General features: G+C 44.5%; 1 protein-coding gene across 1 annotated transcript in view; it reads left to right on the forward strand.

Moving 5' to 3' along the window:
• Window positions 1–16023, forward strand: part of GDE1 (glycerophosphodiester phosphodiesterase 1) — a 32321-nt gene extending 16298 nt beyond the window's left edge. Inside the window, exons 5-6 of the mRNA XM_068246848.1 lie at window positions 2399–2610; window positions 15821–16023. Of these exons, the coding sequence (XP_068102949.1) occupies window positions 2399–2610; window positions 15821–15968 (360 nt within the window). The 3' untranslated portion in view covers window positions 15969–16023. The remainder of the gene's footprint in view (window positions 1–2398; window positions 2611–15820) is intronic.
• Window positions 16024–16453: the final 430 nt, after the last annotated feature.

The raw sequence follows: 16453 nt of genomic DNA on the forward strand, positions 1-16453 counted from the left end.
CACACTATCTGCACATGCTGTGTGGGGGACATGCTATCTACACATGATGTGTTGGGGGGCATACTATCTGCACATGCTGTGTCGGGGGCATAACATCTGCTCTGGTTATATGGGAGACAGGAGGGCTGCCCAGGTTAATAGGTGCTGTCTACAATACCTAGGCTCAATGTTATATTTTTCTACATAATTTTATGTATAATCCGGACCCCCAGCAGTCTGACGTATGTTGACTTGACCGAAAAAGTTTGGGGACCACTGGTTTATATGATCTCAAGGCATGGGTACAGGGACGTGATTAGACAAACGACATTTGGCAACGCGCAGCAATAACGACCGTCATGACAGATCGGATCACGTAGTCACAAACCTCCGGATAAAAGAAACAAGATGCTCACCTGTGTAGAGGGAAGGCTTTGGATCTCATAGAGCCTTCCTGATCTTCTCCCTTTCCCCTCATTCCACCACTGTCCCACTGTCCTCCCGTTGAAGTTAATGCCCCCTCTCCCCTGTATAGATAACCAGATATCCCCCCAGTATAGTTAGATATCCTCCTCAGACCCCAGTATATTCAGATGATTCTCCCTCCCCAGCCACATATTGCTGTTCAAATGTCCCCTGTACTGTCATATAGCCAGAGTGCCCCCCTTTGTAGGTAGCCAAATGTCTCCCCAGTGTAGCCAGATTACCCCCACCACTATAGGTAGCCAGGATGTCCCTCTCAATTCAGTATATGTAGCCAGAAGTCCCCCCCCCCCCCCCCAGTCCAATATATGTAGTCAGATGTCCCCTCCAGATGCAGTTTCCTCGGTTGCCTTATGGGTAATCCGCCAATGCCACTGTATATTATCTACACTTCTATTATTTGTCTATTATACAGTACCACAGAAGATTAAGCACTATAATCCAGTGGTTCCCAACCTTTTCCGGGCCGGGGAACACTTTCTGACCACATTTTTCTCCGGGGAACGGCGGCGGCGGGGGGGGGGGGCGGCGGCGCGGGTGTTTGCGCGACCTAGTGGACAGTGCCGTGCTATGGGGGGGGGGGGCGGCTGCATAGCTAGCATAGTTGCCCCAGTATAGGGAGTTTAGTTGCCCCAGTATGGTTAGTATAGTTACCCCAGTATAGTGCCCCAGTATAGCTAGTATAGTGCCCCAGTATAGCTAGTATAGTCCCAGTATGGATAGGTAGTGCCCCAGTATAGCCAGTAAAGTGCCCAGTATAGCTAGTATAGTACCCAGATAGCTAGTATAGTGCCCAGTATAGCTAGCATAGTGCCCAGTATAGCTAGCATAGTGCCCAGTATAGCTAGCATAGTGCCCCAGTATAGTGCCCAGTATAGCTAGTATAGTTGCCCCCAGTATAGCTAGTTTAGTTGCCCCCAGTGTAGGTAGTTTCGTTGCCCCCAGTATAGCTAGTTTCGTTGCCCCCAGTATAGCTAGTTTAGTTGCCCCCAGTATAGCTAGTACAGTTCCCCCCAGTATAGATGCCCAGGAGGGGGGGAAGCAGCGCTAGAAGGAGGGGCAGTGGAGGCAGCGGTGGGGAGAGGGGAAATATCCCCCCCCCCCTCCCTCACCTGGGACCCCTCCTTCTGCCTCTCTCCCCCTCCGTTTAGCGGTGGCAAGTGCGGCTCGGCGGCGGGGAGGCATACAGAGAATTACTCACCACTTCTGCGTTCCAAGCGCCGGCAACATCATGTCGTCACACATCTCCGCCTTCAATACCGCCCACTGTGCTTCCGCTAATCAGGAAGAACAGTGGGCGGCATTGAAGGCGGAGATGTGTGACGACATGACAAGTGGTGAGTAATTCTCCGTATGCCTCCCCGCCGCCGAGCCGCACTTGCCACCGCTAAACGGAGGGGGAGAGAGGCAGAAGGAGGGGTCCCAAGTGAGGGAGGGGGGGGGGGGATATTTCCCCCCTCCCCACCGCTGCCTCCACTGCCCCTCCTTCTAGCGCTACTTCCCCCCTCCTGCACCCTAAAGTAGGTACAGGTCTGGCGAGAGGCCAGACCTGTACGGCACACCGGGTAACATGCCGCGGCACACTAGTATGCCGCGGCACACTGGTTGGGAAACACTGCTATAATCAATAATAATAATATGCTTCTACATGTCCTTTTCCACTAAAAATTGCATTTGGCATTGCAAACGTGCTGCGTTGCGATAGCAATCGTCTCTACTTTCACCAAGTGTATTTGCTGCCACAATTTTTGACGGTTATAAAAAAACTAATTTTAGGCCAATTGTAATTGCAGGAAACATGCAGCATGCAGTGCATTTGCTGTTGGCCAAAAATTAGAGCACACTGGTGAAAAAAGGGTACCGTGAACATGGTCGGTGGAAAAGGGACCTTACATGTCTTTAGCGGAGGTTAAAAGGTTCTGTTCTTGTTTTGCAGATGAGACAAGCAGATGTCGATGTAGTCACTGCTCTGACCCACAGACGATGGAGCCTCAGCCATCTTGGGGATGGAAAACCGCGTTTTGACTCCATGTGGAAACATTATTTCTATGTATCAATGGACGTCTTGCTGGACTGGGCGTTACACCACATTCTCTGGAACTTTTGTGGAATTTCTGCATTCTTGATGCAGAAGAATTACATCTCAAAGTAAGTTTGTAAAGGCTTGTTGCTGCCATGTGAACCTGGTCACTTACTGCCCTGAACAAATAAAGTGCTTGTGCCACATGTTGCAACTTATTATCAGATCCTTTCCTGTCATTTCTAGCCAGTCATGCTAACAGAATGGTAAATCTGGTTTAATACTTTCCCCATGAGGTGGGATAAGCAACCCCCACATACTATGTGGTGGCAGAACCTGGGTTTGGAACTAACATTTTTGACCCCCTATCTATTTATATCGAAAGGTTAATAGTAAAAATGTATTTAAAAAATAAATCACTTATGTATACTTTATTAGGGGGGGGGGGGGGGAACCCTTTTCCTGTCTTTCTTCATTCGTCTTGACCACTCCTTGTTTTGGGTACTTCTTTCCACTTCTTTAACCACGTAATTCCAGTCCATAGGCGGCGTTAAGCGGGCGTACGTGCGCGCATTTACGTGCAGATGCTCACGCTGCAACTGTGGGCATAATCATTGTCTGCTAATGCAAAACAATTGTTTTTAAATGTCCGTTTTTCACTGAGAAGTAACAATACAGGATGTTTTAAAACGTCCAGTTTGCATTAACAAGTTGAATATTTTTTGAGTCTTTATAAATTCTTCTGTTCCTCTTGACGTTATTCTTTAGTCCTAGGAGATTGTCAGCCATTGTCTGTTACTGCAGTTCTGACCAAGAGCCCCTTTGGCTGTTCAAAGTTCCTATTGGTCCATCATTGTGTGTGTGTGTTTTTAACCAAGATAAAAAAACATTTTGTGGATGTTTTATATACCTTTTTCCTGTTAAAAATGTCTGGGAAAAAGCTTAAAACACATACGTGCATACTGTGACTGCATTGGTGCTACTGACACAGCAGCTACCGTACTTAGGAGGCAAGTGCAGTGCCATTGTCTATGACTAGCATTCAGTTAGTCAGTTTCTGTATGCTATTGCATGCCCTACATATGCGCAGATGGTTTTAAACTTGTAAATGTACAAATAGCAGTTTTCACCATTAGCACTTTTGTAACACTTTAATGAAGGAGACTTCTTTATCTCTTACACTCTTTTCTGGTACTTCTCCTTCATCAGCTGGATCTAGCATTTCCCCATATTCTGCTTTACAGACAGTTCCTGAACTTTTTGCTAAGGTTGCTGTTTATCAACAGACCACTGTGATCTTCACTTTGTGCAATATTGATGCTGAGGAAGTGGTTACTGCTTCTGTAAATTATATTTTGCTCTGCTTGTTTTAGGTAAGCAGTGTTTTGCAGAACAAAGCATTTTGAAACTGCAACAGCTAGGATTATTTATTAAAGTGAAATGTACTGAAGTGAACTTTTATATTCACCTTTTCAAGTATCCCTGTAGTGGATTTATATATATAAATTTACTGTTGAATCCTCAAACAGAATTGTTTAATAACCGCAACAGATGTTTTATGTTTTTTTTACTACTCTGAACTGCTTTTCTTTAGCCAGGGGGTGGCGCTGTGCATATGACCCTGTCGCCACACCGTGATGCAGTGTCATATGAAGATTGGTCTCTGCGGTGCGATGTGGTGCACCGCTAATCTAAAGCCCCATCTACACGATGGGACATTGCAGCGATCCGGCGGCTCGATTAGCCGCCGGATCGCCTCTTCCGCGTGCCCGCCGCGCGTGCGCCGGCATCAATACCCGCTCGATTCCCGCTCGTCCCCGCGCCGCGCCGCTTATCTTCCGCTCGATTCCCTGCCATTGTCCCCTAGCGGGGAGCGAGCAGGGAATCGGCGGAAGCAAGATCCGTCCTGTCGGATCTTATCAATCGAGCCGCATCAGTGGCTCGATTGATAAAGAGCATCGCGGCCGCATCTACGCGTGTATGTACAACCGGCCTGAAGGAAACTACTGACAATGCAATCATTCAGGAATGACTGAGCCCACCAGCTTCTCTGTTTTCATACAATTTAACCTCATCCAAATTATGATCATTCACTAAAAATTGTACCGCGTATGTGTAATAAAGGTGGTTGGAAAAAATGGACAAGAGGTAATATCGATAGTTGACTATCCGTGATTTTACCCGTATTCCACCCCCTCCCAGCAGGCCAAGCTGAAAATTATTTTTGCCAACATCTCATCCACGTCTTGCCATGTAGCAGAAGCAGAGATCCATTATAACTCCACCGCCGCTGTTTTACTGTAGCAGGTAATTCACTAGGTTAACACGGGTACCTGTGGTGGTGCCCATATTCCTAGGTCATGAATTACTCACAGATTCACTGCTTGACCTTAAAGGTGGCCACACACAATACAATAAAAAGTACAATTTTATAGCAATTCGATACTATCTATGATTGTGCACAAAAATCAAGTTTTTTTTTTGTTTTTTTTTATATGTGAGAAACCTGTTTGATTTCCCCATATTTATTGTACATTGGGAGTGGCTGATTTTTCTGATAAATTTTCTGATCAAATCTCATCCCCCCAGAAGATCTGCCAACCTTAGTCATTACATCCCGATTGGACTACTGTAATGCTCTCTACACTGGCCTTCCAAAAAAGGTCTTGCACCGCCTACAGCTGATACAGAATACTGCTGCCAGACTGCTAACCAACCAACCCCGTCACTGCCACATAACGCCAGTCCTGCACTCCCTTCACTGGCTAACTATAGAATGGAGGGTCCTATTCAAGATCAGTCTACTGACATTTAAATCCCTGAATAATCTGGGCCCTGGATACATGAAAGATATGTTGCAGCTGCGTAGCAATCCCCGCATTCTCAGATCCACAGGTTCTAATAATCTAGTCATACCCAGAGTCCACTTGGAAACGTTTGGTCCCAGAGCCTTCTGTCATGCTGCTCCTACGTTTTAGGAACTCCTTACCTCAACAGATCAGGACAGCTCCATCCCTGGACGTGTTTAAATCCAGACTGAAAACCCACCTGTTCAGTTTGGCATTTGCAGAAATATAACTTTTGTTGTGTGAATACTTCATCCTACTACCAATTACTGAATCTGAGAGAGCCTAAGCGCTTTAAGTCCTATGGGAGAAATGTTATTGTATTGTATTGTATTGTATAGTTGATTAATTTCTTGACTTGTAGACCCAAATACTTGTTTTTTCTGAATCTACAAAAAAATTGAACAGGGGTGATACAGATTTTACAAATGCTACACTCAATCAGAAAAAATTATAGATATTCTCGAATTGATGATTCTAAAATTGAAAAGAAATATAAAAAAAATGTATTGTGTATACCTTTTAGTTGGATGGTGAACTGTAAAACTCCGTTCACTGCTGCATCAGTTGCCATTGTAAGAATGGCAGGGTGGGGGATTGCATAAAAAAGAAGATTACATATTCAATTTAAAAGTAAAACTTCAAGGAGGAAAAAAATCTAAGTTATTCCTGAGTTAACAGCACAAATTGTTGAAAATGCCAACATATTAAAGTATATATATAAATCCAAAGGATCCGCACACTCAATGAGCCAAGTCCAATTCCATTCCATAGACCAATGATTGGTTTCGGGGCCCGTGGGGTCCCCTTTGTCAAGGTAACAACACAGAATGGTGACGTTTGGCAAAGGGGACCCCACAGGGCCCCGAAACGAATCGTTGGTCTATGGAATGGAATTGTGTCACTATGCTTGAATAAAATTGGACTTGGTTCATCAAGTGTGCGGATCTTTTGGAGTTATATTAATTAATGTTCTGATCCTGCACCTCTCTGGTGGTGTGCGATTCTTTCTCTATATGAACATATTAACCACTTGAGGACCACAGTCTTTCTACCCCTTAAGGACCAGAGCCTTTTTCTCCATTCAGACCACTGCAGCTTTCACGGTTTATTGCTCGGTCATACAGCCTACCATCTAAATGAATTTTCCCTCCTTTTCTTGTCACTAATACAGCTTTCTTTTGGTGCTATTTAATTGCTGCTGTGATTTTTTAGTTTTTAATATATTCATCAAAAAAGACATGAATTTTGTCAAAAAATGATTTTTTTAACTTTCTGTGCTGACATTTTTCAAATAAAGTAACATTTCTGTATACATTATTGTCCAAATTTATTCTGCTACATGTCTTTGATAAAAAAAAATCCAATAAGTGTATATTTATTGGTTTGGGTAAAAGTTATAGCCTTTACAAACTATGGTGCCAAAAGTGAATTTTCCCATTTTGAAGCATCTCTGACTTTTCTGACCACCTGTCATGTTTCATGAGGGGCTAGAATTCCAGGATAGTATAAATACCCCCCAAATGACCCCATTTTGGAAAGAAGACATCCCAAAGTATTCACTAAGAGGCATGGTGAGTTCATAGATTTTATTTTTTGTCACAAGTTAGCGGAAAATGACACTTTGAAACAAAAATAAAAAAAAAAGTTTCCATTTCTGCTAACTTGTGACAAAAAAAAAGAAATCTGCTACGGACTCACCATGCCCCTCTCTGAATACTTTGGGGTGTCTACTTTCCAAAATGGGGTCATTTGTGGGGTGTGTTTACTGTCCTGGCATTTTGGGGGGTGCTAAATTGTAAGCACCCCTGTAAAGCCTAAAGGTACTCATAGGACGTTGGGCCCCTTAGCGCACCTAGGCTGCAAAAAAGTGTCACACATGTGGTATCGCCGTACTCAGGAGAAGTAGTATAATGTTTTTTTGTGGTGTATTTTTACATATACCCATGCTGGGTGGGAGAAATATCTCTGTAAATTACAATTTTTTGATTTTTTTACACACAATTGTCCATTTACAGAGATATTTCTCCCACCTAGCATGGGTATGTGTAAAAATACACCACAAAACACATTATACTACTTCTCCTGAGTATGGCGATACCACATGTGTGACACTTTTTTGCAGCCTAGGTAAGCTAAGGGGCCCAACGTCCTATGAGTACCTTTAGGATTTCACAGGTCATTTTGAAGCATTTGGTTTCTAGACTACTCCTCATGCTTTAGGGCCCCTAAAATGCCAGGGCAGTATTGGAACCCGACAAGTGACCCCATTTTAAAAAGAAGACACCCCAAGGTATTCCATTAGGAGTACGGTGAGTTCATAGAAGAATTTATTTTTTGTCACAAGTTAGCGGAAATTGATTTTTATTGTTTTTTTTTTTTTCACAAAGTGTCATTTTCCACTAACTTGTGACAAAAAATAAAATCTTCTATGAACTTACCATACAACTAACAGAATACCTTGGGGTGTCTTCTTTCTAAAATGGGGTCACTTGTGGGGTTCCTATACTGCCCTGGCATTTTAGGGGCCATAAACCGTGAGGAGTAGTCTAGAAACCAAATGCCTCAAAATGACCTGTGAATAAGACGTTGGGCCCCTTAGCACACCTAGGCTGCAAAAAAGTGTCACACATGTGGTATCGCCGTACTCAGGAGAAGTGGTATAATGGTTTTTGTGGTGTATTTTTACATATACCCATGCTGGGTGGGAGAAATATCTCTGTAAATTACAATTTTTTTATTTTTTTACACACAATTGTCCATTTACAAAGATATTTCTCCCACCCAGCATGGAGAGGTGTAAAAATACACCCCAAAACACATTATACTACCTCTCCTGAGTATGGCGATACCACGTGTGACACTTTTTTGCAGCCTAGGTGCGCTAAGGGGCCCAACGTCCTATGAGTACCTTTAGGATTTCACAGGTCATTTTGAAGCATTTGGTTTCTAGACTACTCCTCACGCTTTAGGGCCCCTAAAATGCCAGGGCAGTATTGGAACCCGACAAGTGACCCCATTTTAGAAAGAAGACACCCCAAGGTATTCCATTAGGAGTATGGGGAGTTCATAGAAGATTTTATTTTTTGTCACAAGTTAGCGGAAATTGATTTTTATTGTTTTTTTTTTCACAAAGTGTCATTTTCCACTAACTTGGGACAAAAAATAAAATCTTCTATGAACTCATCATAAACCTAACGGAATACCTTGGGATGTCTTCTTTCTAAAATGGGGTCACTTGGTGGGGTTCCTATATGGCCCTGGCATTTTAGGGGCCCAAAACCGTGAGGAGTAGTCTGGAAACCAAATGCCTCAAAATGCCTGTTCAGGGGTATAAGCATCTGCAAATTTTGATGACAGGTGGTCTATGAGGGGTCGAATTTTGTGGAACCGGTCATAAGCAGGGTGGCCTCTTAGATGACAGGTTGTATTGGCACTGAAGTGCAGGAAGCGCAGGATGTTCTCAAATCGTGACCTGGACATGGCAGCAGAGAACATGGGCATGTGATGTATTGGGTGCGTAGACCAATAAGACCACAATACATTTTTTTTGACTAGACCCATGTTAAGGAGAAGGCCCCAAAAAATGTGACTTTTGGAAACTTGGAGTGGTTTCCACCGAAAAGGCTGGGCATGGGAGCTTCTTGAATTGGAGGTTGCGTATTGTGTGGCATAACGGTTGGTCTCAGCGACAATTAAGTCGTAGAGACCAGCAGTGATCAGGGAAAAAAATGTTGGGTCTGCGGTGGGGCGGGTGAGGGTTTGGCTGGGTGATCAGAAGCCCGCAGGGGGCAGATTAGGGCCTGATCTGATGGATAGGAGTGCTAGGGGGTGACAGGAGGTGATTGATAGGTGTCTCAAGGTGTAATTAGAGGGGGAAATAGATGCAAGCAATGCACTGGGGAGGTGATTGGGGGGGGGGGGGCTGAGGGCGATCCGAGGGTGTGGGCGGCTGATTGGGTGCCCGCAAAGGGGCAGATGAGGGTCTGATATGATGGGTAGCAGTGACAGGGGGTTATTGATGGGTACCCATTTTTGGGTGGGTGATTTGATGGGTGATTAGAGGGGAGAACAGATGTAAAAAAATGCACTGGAGAGGTGTTCAGGCGGGGTCTGAGGGTGATCTGAGGATGTGGGTGGGTGTTTGGGTGCCCGCAAGGGGCAGTTTAGGGTCTGATCTGATGAGTAGCAGTGACAGGGGGTGACGGGGTGATTGATAGGTGATCAGGGTGTGAATAGAGGGGAGAATAGATGCAAGTAATGCACTGGCGAGGTGATCAGGACTGGGGTCTGAGGGCGTTCTGAGGGTGTGGGCGGGTGATAGGGTGCCCGCAAGGGGCAGATTAGGGCCTGATCTGATGGGTAGCAGTGACAGGTAGTGTCGGGGTGATTGATGGGTGATTGATGGGTGTTCAGTGGGTGATTAGAGGGAAGAACATATGTAAACAATGCACTTCGGAGGCGATCTGAGGGCGGTCTGCGGGCGATCTGAGGGTGCGGGCGGGTGATCAGGTGCCCGCAAGGGGCAGGTTAGGGTCTGATCTGATGGGTGTTAGTGACAGGGGGTGATTGACAGGTGATCAGTGCATGATTACAGGGAAGAATAGATGTATACAGTACACGGGGGGGTCTGGGGAGGATCTGAGGGTGTGTGTGTGTGGGGGGGGGGGGTGATCAGGAGCCCCCAGGGGGCAGTTTAGGACCTGACCTAAAAAATAGCATTGACAGATAGTGACAGGGAGTGATTGATGGGTGATTAGAAGGGAGACCAAATGTAAACAATGCACTTCGGAGGCGATCTGAGGGCGGGTGTGCGGGCAATGTGAGGGAGTGGGGGGGTGATCAGGTGCCCACAAGGGGCAGGTTAGGGTCTGATCTGATAGGTGTTAGTGACGGGGTGATTGATGGGTGATTGACGGGTGATTATAGGGGAGAATAGATGTATACAGTACACAGGGGTGGGGTCTGGGGAGGATCTGAGGGTGTGTGTGGGGGGGGGTGATCAAGAGCCCCCAGGGGGCAGTTTAGGACCTAAACTAAAAAATTGCGTTGACAGATAGTGACAGGGGGTGATTGATTGGTGATTAGGGGGGTGATTGGGTGCAAACATGGGTCTGGGGGGTGGGCAGGGGGGGGGTCTGAGGGGTGCTGTGGGCAATCAGAGGGCAGGGGGGGCCATATCAGTGTGTTTTGGTGCACATAGGGAGGGCTGCAGCCTGCCCTGGTGGTCCCTTGATCACTGGGACCACCAGGGCAGGAGGCAGCCTGTATAATACGCTTTGTATACATTACAAAGCGTATTATACGCTTGTATGGCGGCGATCGCAGTGTTAATGTCGCGGGTGGGCGGAGCCTGTTGCCTGGGGCAGCGCGCTTCACCAGTGACGCGATCGCTGCCCCGAGGGGGCCGAAAGGAGCAGCCGCTGATGGGCGTATTGCGGTCCATTCGGCGTCCACTTTGCCACCACCCATCGGCTGTGGGCGGTCAGCAAGTGGTTAAAGTAGTCCTGTACCAATTCTTGGAGAGCTGCAAGTCCAATTCCATTCCAAAGACCAACGATTGGTTTCGGGGCCTGTGGGGTCCTCTTTGTCAAGGTAACAACACAGAATGGTGACCTTTGGCAAAGGGGACCCCACAGGGCCCCGAAACGAATCGTTGGTCTATGGAATGGAATTGTGTCACTATGCTTAAATAAAAGTGGATTTGGTTTATCAAGTGTGCGGATCTTTTGGAGTTATATGGATTAATGCTCTGATTCTACACCTCTCTGGTGGTGTGCTATTCTTTCTCTATATGAACATATTAAAGTAGTCCTGTACCAATTCTTGGAGAGCTGCAAAATAAAAAAAATAAATTAAAAAAAAGGACCACTGCACAAGTCACCTACTTCTGTATCCCTTGTGATATTCTGGGGGTTTTAACTCATTGATAGAGTAGGTCAGCAGCATCAAGGGACACAACACCAGCCAGTCAGCCAGTGAGTCTTTTTTTAGGGTAAAAATAAAACAATCCAGCTTTTATTGTCAGTCAAACAGTGTCCAATAAAGGCAACACAATAAAACCACTCTGGGTATTCAGTAAACACACTGTACGCACAGCGCAAAAATATACAGCCTTCTTCAGCCACACTAGCTTTTCAGTGACACCCTGCCACGGGCCTAATGGCAGTCCTGGTACCACTCACCTTTTCCAGGCTTCTCCTGGTTTACCAGTACTGGAGTCCAACTCCCCTCCAGCACTTCCGCATCAGCAGCTTCCCTGCTGCTACAGACCTCGCAGCCCTCTCGGCTACACAGCCTTTCTGGAGCCTGCTTGCTCTACATACAGCCCACTGCATTCTGATTGATGCAGCCATTTAAGCAATTCATGCAACTGCAGGAGGTGAAACAATTAACCCTCCGCCTGCCTGACTCAGGCCTGGACTTGGAGGAGTGGCGTGTAAGGCCCATCCTTCTCCCAATACACACCAGCCCTGGATCCCAAACGAATCTACAGGATAATGTTGTTGCTAACTTGCAACACCAGTCATTAGCCAGGACTTTTTCCTTCAATTCCAGGCCAGAACCAAGCAGACATCTGCTCTGACCATCACACCCTTCACTTTCTTTCCCGCCTTATCAGCTCTCCCGTTCTGCCTCTGTGTCCCTCATATCTGCTGACATCTTCACCACTATGACGGTGACACAGAAGTAACCCAAAAGTACTTCTAGGTCAGCGCCCTATCAGTGGAGATGCCGACTGAAGAGGACATGGCAGCGGAACAGGAGTGCTAACAAGGCAGGTAAAGGCAGCGAAGGCATCCAGGAGTAGGTTGTGGAGGAGTTGTGTGGTGTTTTTTTTTTTTTGCAGCTTTCAAAACGTTGACAGTACAATGGGGGAGTGATCGGGTAAGGATAACTGCCATTTCCTCCCCGCTCATATTCGACCTTCTAGTCTGTCAAAGATTTTGGCTGACTGGAATGGGGACCCCTCGGGGCACTGAACTGAAAGAATGGTGCTGTGAAAAGCACCTATGTCAATCAAACCCCCTCTCCTTTCAGGGGTACATTAAATGCACCAAACTACATTTCAAAAAGTTCTGAACATCAGATCTAGGCTCAGCATTGACTGAATTCTCCTTTTGTTATAAGATAGAATCGCTGCTAATGGGTTAAATTAAGAACTCTGTGTCCGCTAAAACTAAAGTGTGCCAAGCACTAGAGACTTTGTATTGACTGAGCTTGTGCTGTTGTGCACTTCGTTGGTGTAAGAGTACCCCATATACATATACAGTGGGATGCGAAAGTTTGGACAACGTTGTTAACTGTCATGATTTTCCTGTATAAATCGTTGGTTGTTACGATAAAAAAAAGTCCGTTAAATATATCATATAGGAGACACACACTGTGATATGTGAGAAGTGAAATGAAGTTTATTGGATTTACAGAAAGTATGCAATAATTGTTTAAACAAATTTAGGTAGGTGCATACATTTGGGCACCACAAAAAAGAAATGAAATCAATATTTAGTAGATCCTCCTTTTGCAGAAATTACAGCCTCTAAACGCTTCCTGTAGGTTCCAATGACAGTCTGGATTCTGGTTGAAGGTTATTTTGGACCATTCCTCTTTACAAAACATCTCTAGTTCATTGTGGTTGGATGGCTTGTGAGCATGGACAGCTCTTTTTAACTCACACCACAGATTTTCAATTATATTCAGGTCTGGGGACTGAGATGGCCATACTAGAACATTGTACTTGTTCCTCTGCATGATTGCCTTAGTGGATTTTGAGCAGTGTTTAGGGTTGTTGTCTTGTTGAAAGATCCAGCCCCAGCGCAGCTTCAGCTTTGTCACTGATTCCTGGAGATTGGTCTCCAGAATCTGCTGATACTGTGTGGAATCCATGCGTCCCTCAACTTTGACAAGATTCCCAGTCCCTGTACTGGCCACACAGCCCCACAGCATGATGGAACTACCACCATATTTTATTGTAGGTAGCAGGTGTTTTTCTTGAAATGCTGTGTTGTTTTTCTCCATGTATAACGCCCCTTGTTATGCCCAAATAACTCAATTTTAGTTTCAGCAATCCACAGCACCTTATTCCAAAATGAAGCTGGCTTGTCCAAATGTGCTTTAGCATACCTCAAGCGGCTCTGTTTGTGCTTTGGGCGGAGAAAAGGCTTCCTCTGCATACAGCATCTCCTTGTGTAAAGTGCGCCAAATGGTTGAACAATGCACAGTGACTCCATCTGCAGCAAGATGATGTTGTAGGTCTTTGGTGCTGGTCTGTGGGTTGACTCTGACTGTTCTTACCATGTGTCGCTTCTGTTTATCCAAGATTTTTCTTGGTCTGCCACTTCGAGCCTTAACTTAAACTGAGCCTGTGGGCTTCCATTTCCTCAATATGTTCCTAACTATGGAAACAGAATGCTGAAATCTCTGAGAAAACTTTCTGTATCCTTCCCCTAAACCATAATGGTGAACAATCTTTGTCTTCAGGTCATTTGAGAGTTGTTTCAAGACCCCTGTGTTGCTACTCTTCAGTGAAATTTAAAAGAGGAGGGAAACTTACAATTGACCCCCTTAAATAATCCTTCTTATAATTGGATTCACCTGTGTATGTAGGTCAGGAGTCGCTGAGCTTACCAAGCCAATTTGAGTTCCAATAATTAGTTCTAAATGTTTTTGAATCAATAAAATGACAACAGTGCCCAAATGTATGCACCTGTTTAATTTTATTTAAACAATTATTGCACACTTTCTGGAAATGCAATACATTTCATTTCACTTCTCAAATATCACTGTGTGTGTCTCCTGTATGAAATATTTAACTGACATTTTTTAACGTAACAACCAAAGTTTTATGCAGGAAAATCTTGACGATTAACAACGTTGCCCAAACTTTCACATCCCACTATATGGCTAATCCATAAGGTGTACAAGACATTTCGCTGGCTATTGGTATGGATTCAAGAGGACTGCTTCATGTAAGATTAACTGGCCGTTCCAGTCAGAAAGATGGCAGAGATCATTGGTCCATATGATCAGCTGGTAAACATAAGAAAACTTCTTCTCCACATCCTGAGTAAGCCCAATAATTGGCTGAAATGTGTAGGTGGGAGAATCCTGTGAGCAAAACCAAGTTGTATACAGGAGCATGCCTAAGTACACATTGGCTGGCTTTCAAGCAGTGTGACATTGGCCTTGGTGAGACATGCAGGCATATGCAACGAGGGTTGTCCACAGACTTCAGGAATCACTCTGTTAATCTCGGGGAGTCACAGATCATCGTAGGAGGTCCATCAAGCCTCCAATCATAATCCAGTCCATACACAATCAATCGATTCCAGACTCAACCCTTGCACGAATAATCTTCAGAATTTATTGTAATAATGTATGCGGTTATACAGCAGTCTGTCTGCTGTATAACCGCATACATTATTACAATAAATTCTGAAGATTATTCGTGCAAGGGTTGAGTCCGGAATCGATTGATTGTGTATGGACATGCAGGCATATGGACATGTGAGACTGGACTCAAGGCACAACTGAAGCAAGGTGGTATACTGTGTGTTGCACAGTGTAACAGGCTACAGTCCCTGCTAACAGTGTAATGCATGTGTAATACATGTACATGTCTGAGTCCGATTCCAGTACCATATCTTTTCCTCAATTCACAGAAATAAGTGAGTTAGCGATTGGCTGCTTGGAGAATAGATTTATGTATATGGCTGGGAGGGCTGAGGATTTCCTATCAACCCATTTACACAAATGAGAGGCTGCGTTGTTAGTTTGTCTGTAGCTGCTGAATTACATAGTGACATAGTTATTTGGGATGATAAAATCCTCTCCACCAAGGGTGGATACTGTAGTATTACAGTAGTACAGAGGCGCCAGTACTATAAAAAAGGGAAAAACTTTTAAGAATGGGGGGTTAGCTGTGGATTTACCTCCCCAAGGTAGACATGAGATTCTGTTGTTTTTATTCAACAAACAGTTTATTTAAATACTCCAGACAAATGCAACGCGTTTCATGGGCATATCCCACTTCACCAAGCTATAAAAGGAGTAAAACAACTCATGTAGTCTAGTAGTCAGCTTAGACGCTAAGCTGACTACTAGACTACATGAGTTGTTTTACTGCTTTTATAGCCTGTTGAAGTGGGATATGCCCACGAAACGCATTGCATTTGTGGAGTATTTAAATAAACTGTTTGTTGAATAAAAACAATAGAATCTCGTGTCTACCTTGGGGAGGTAAGTCCAATGCTAACCCCCCCTTTCTTAAAACTTTTTACCTTTTTTATACTAATATACTAGATATTCCTTTACATCATTTGCATGAAGGAACCCATTAGCATTATGGTAAAACTAGAATACAAAAACAAAATTTCCATTTGCAGCTATTTTATTTTCCTTTGGATCATATAGAAATGTCTACAATTTAGCTTTTGCTCATAAAGCCATCAAGTATAATTTGTACATAATGTTTTTATTTTCTCGCCACCAGAGACTATGTGGAGAAGTGGAACAGCCGAGGCATTGAGGTTGTAGCGTGGACAATTAACAGCGCCTCTGAGAAGTCCTATTATGAACATGTCCTGAACAGTAGCTACATCACTGACAGCGTGGTTGAAGACTGTGAGCCCCACTTCTAACATGACCAACAGGGGGCATTCTCTAGGGTGCTATTAAAGAGAGAACATCACTTGCCTCATGTATTTTGTGCATATGTCCACATTGATTGTTCATTACTTTATATGCCTTTTTAACTTGAAAACTTCACCCACTTCTTCCTTCTGTAGACAGTCATTTAGCCAGACCATTACACGTTCCTTTGTCTTTGTATCAATGTGTGTGGTCTTTAGCCTTAAATTATTATTAAAGGGAATTTTGCCATATTGCTAGAATGAGAGCAGAAAATAATGTGGTAGAAGATTCTTAACCAGAACTTAACTTGGGCACACACAGTAGATAATAGTCACACGTGAAGGCACGATTATTATCACTGACCCCTTTAAACTTAAAGGACACCTGAACTGAGGGGAATATGGAGGCTGCCATTTTTATTTCCGTTTAAACAATACCAGTTGCCTGGTATTCCTGCTGATCTCTTTGGCCGGTCCTGGCGTGCACAGCAGCC

The sequence above is a fragment of the Hyperolius riggenbachi genome, chromosome 7, assembly GCF_040937935.1.
Source record: "Hyperolius riggenbachi isolate aHypRig1 chromosome 7, aHypRig1.pri, whole genome shotgun sequence".
Taxonomy (NCBI): domain Eukaryota; kingdom Metazoa; phylum Chordata; class Amphibia; order Anura; family Hyperoliidae; genus Hyperolius; species Hyperolius riggenbachi.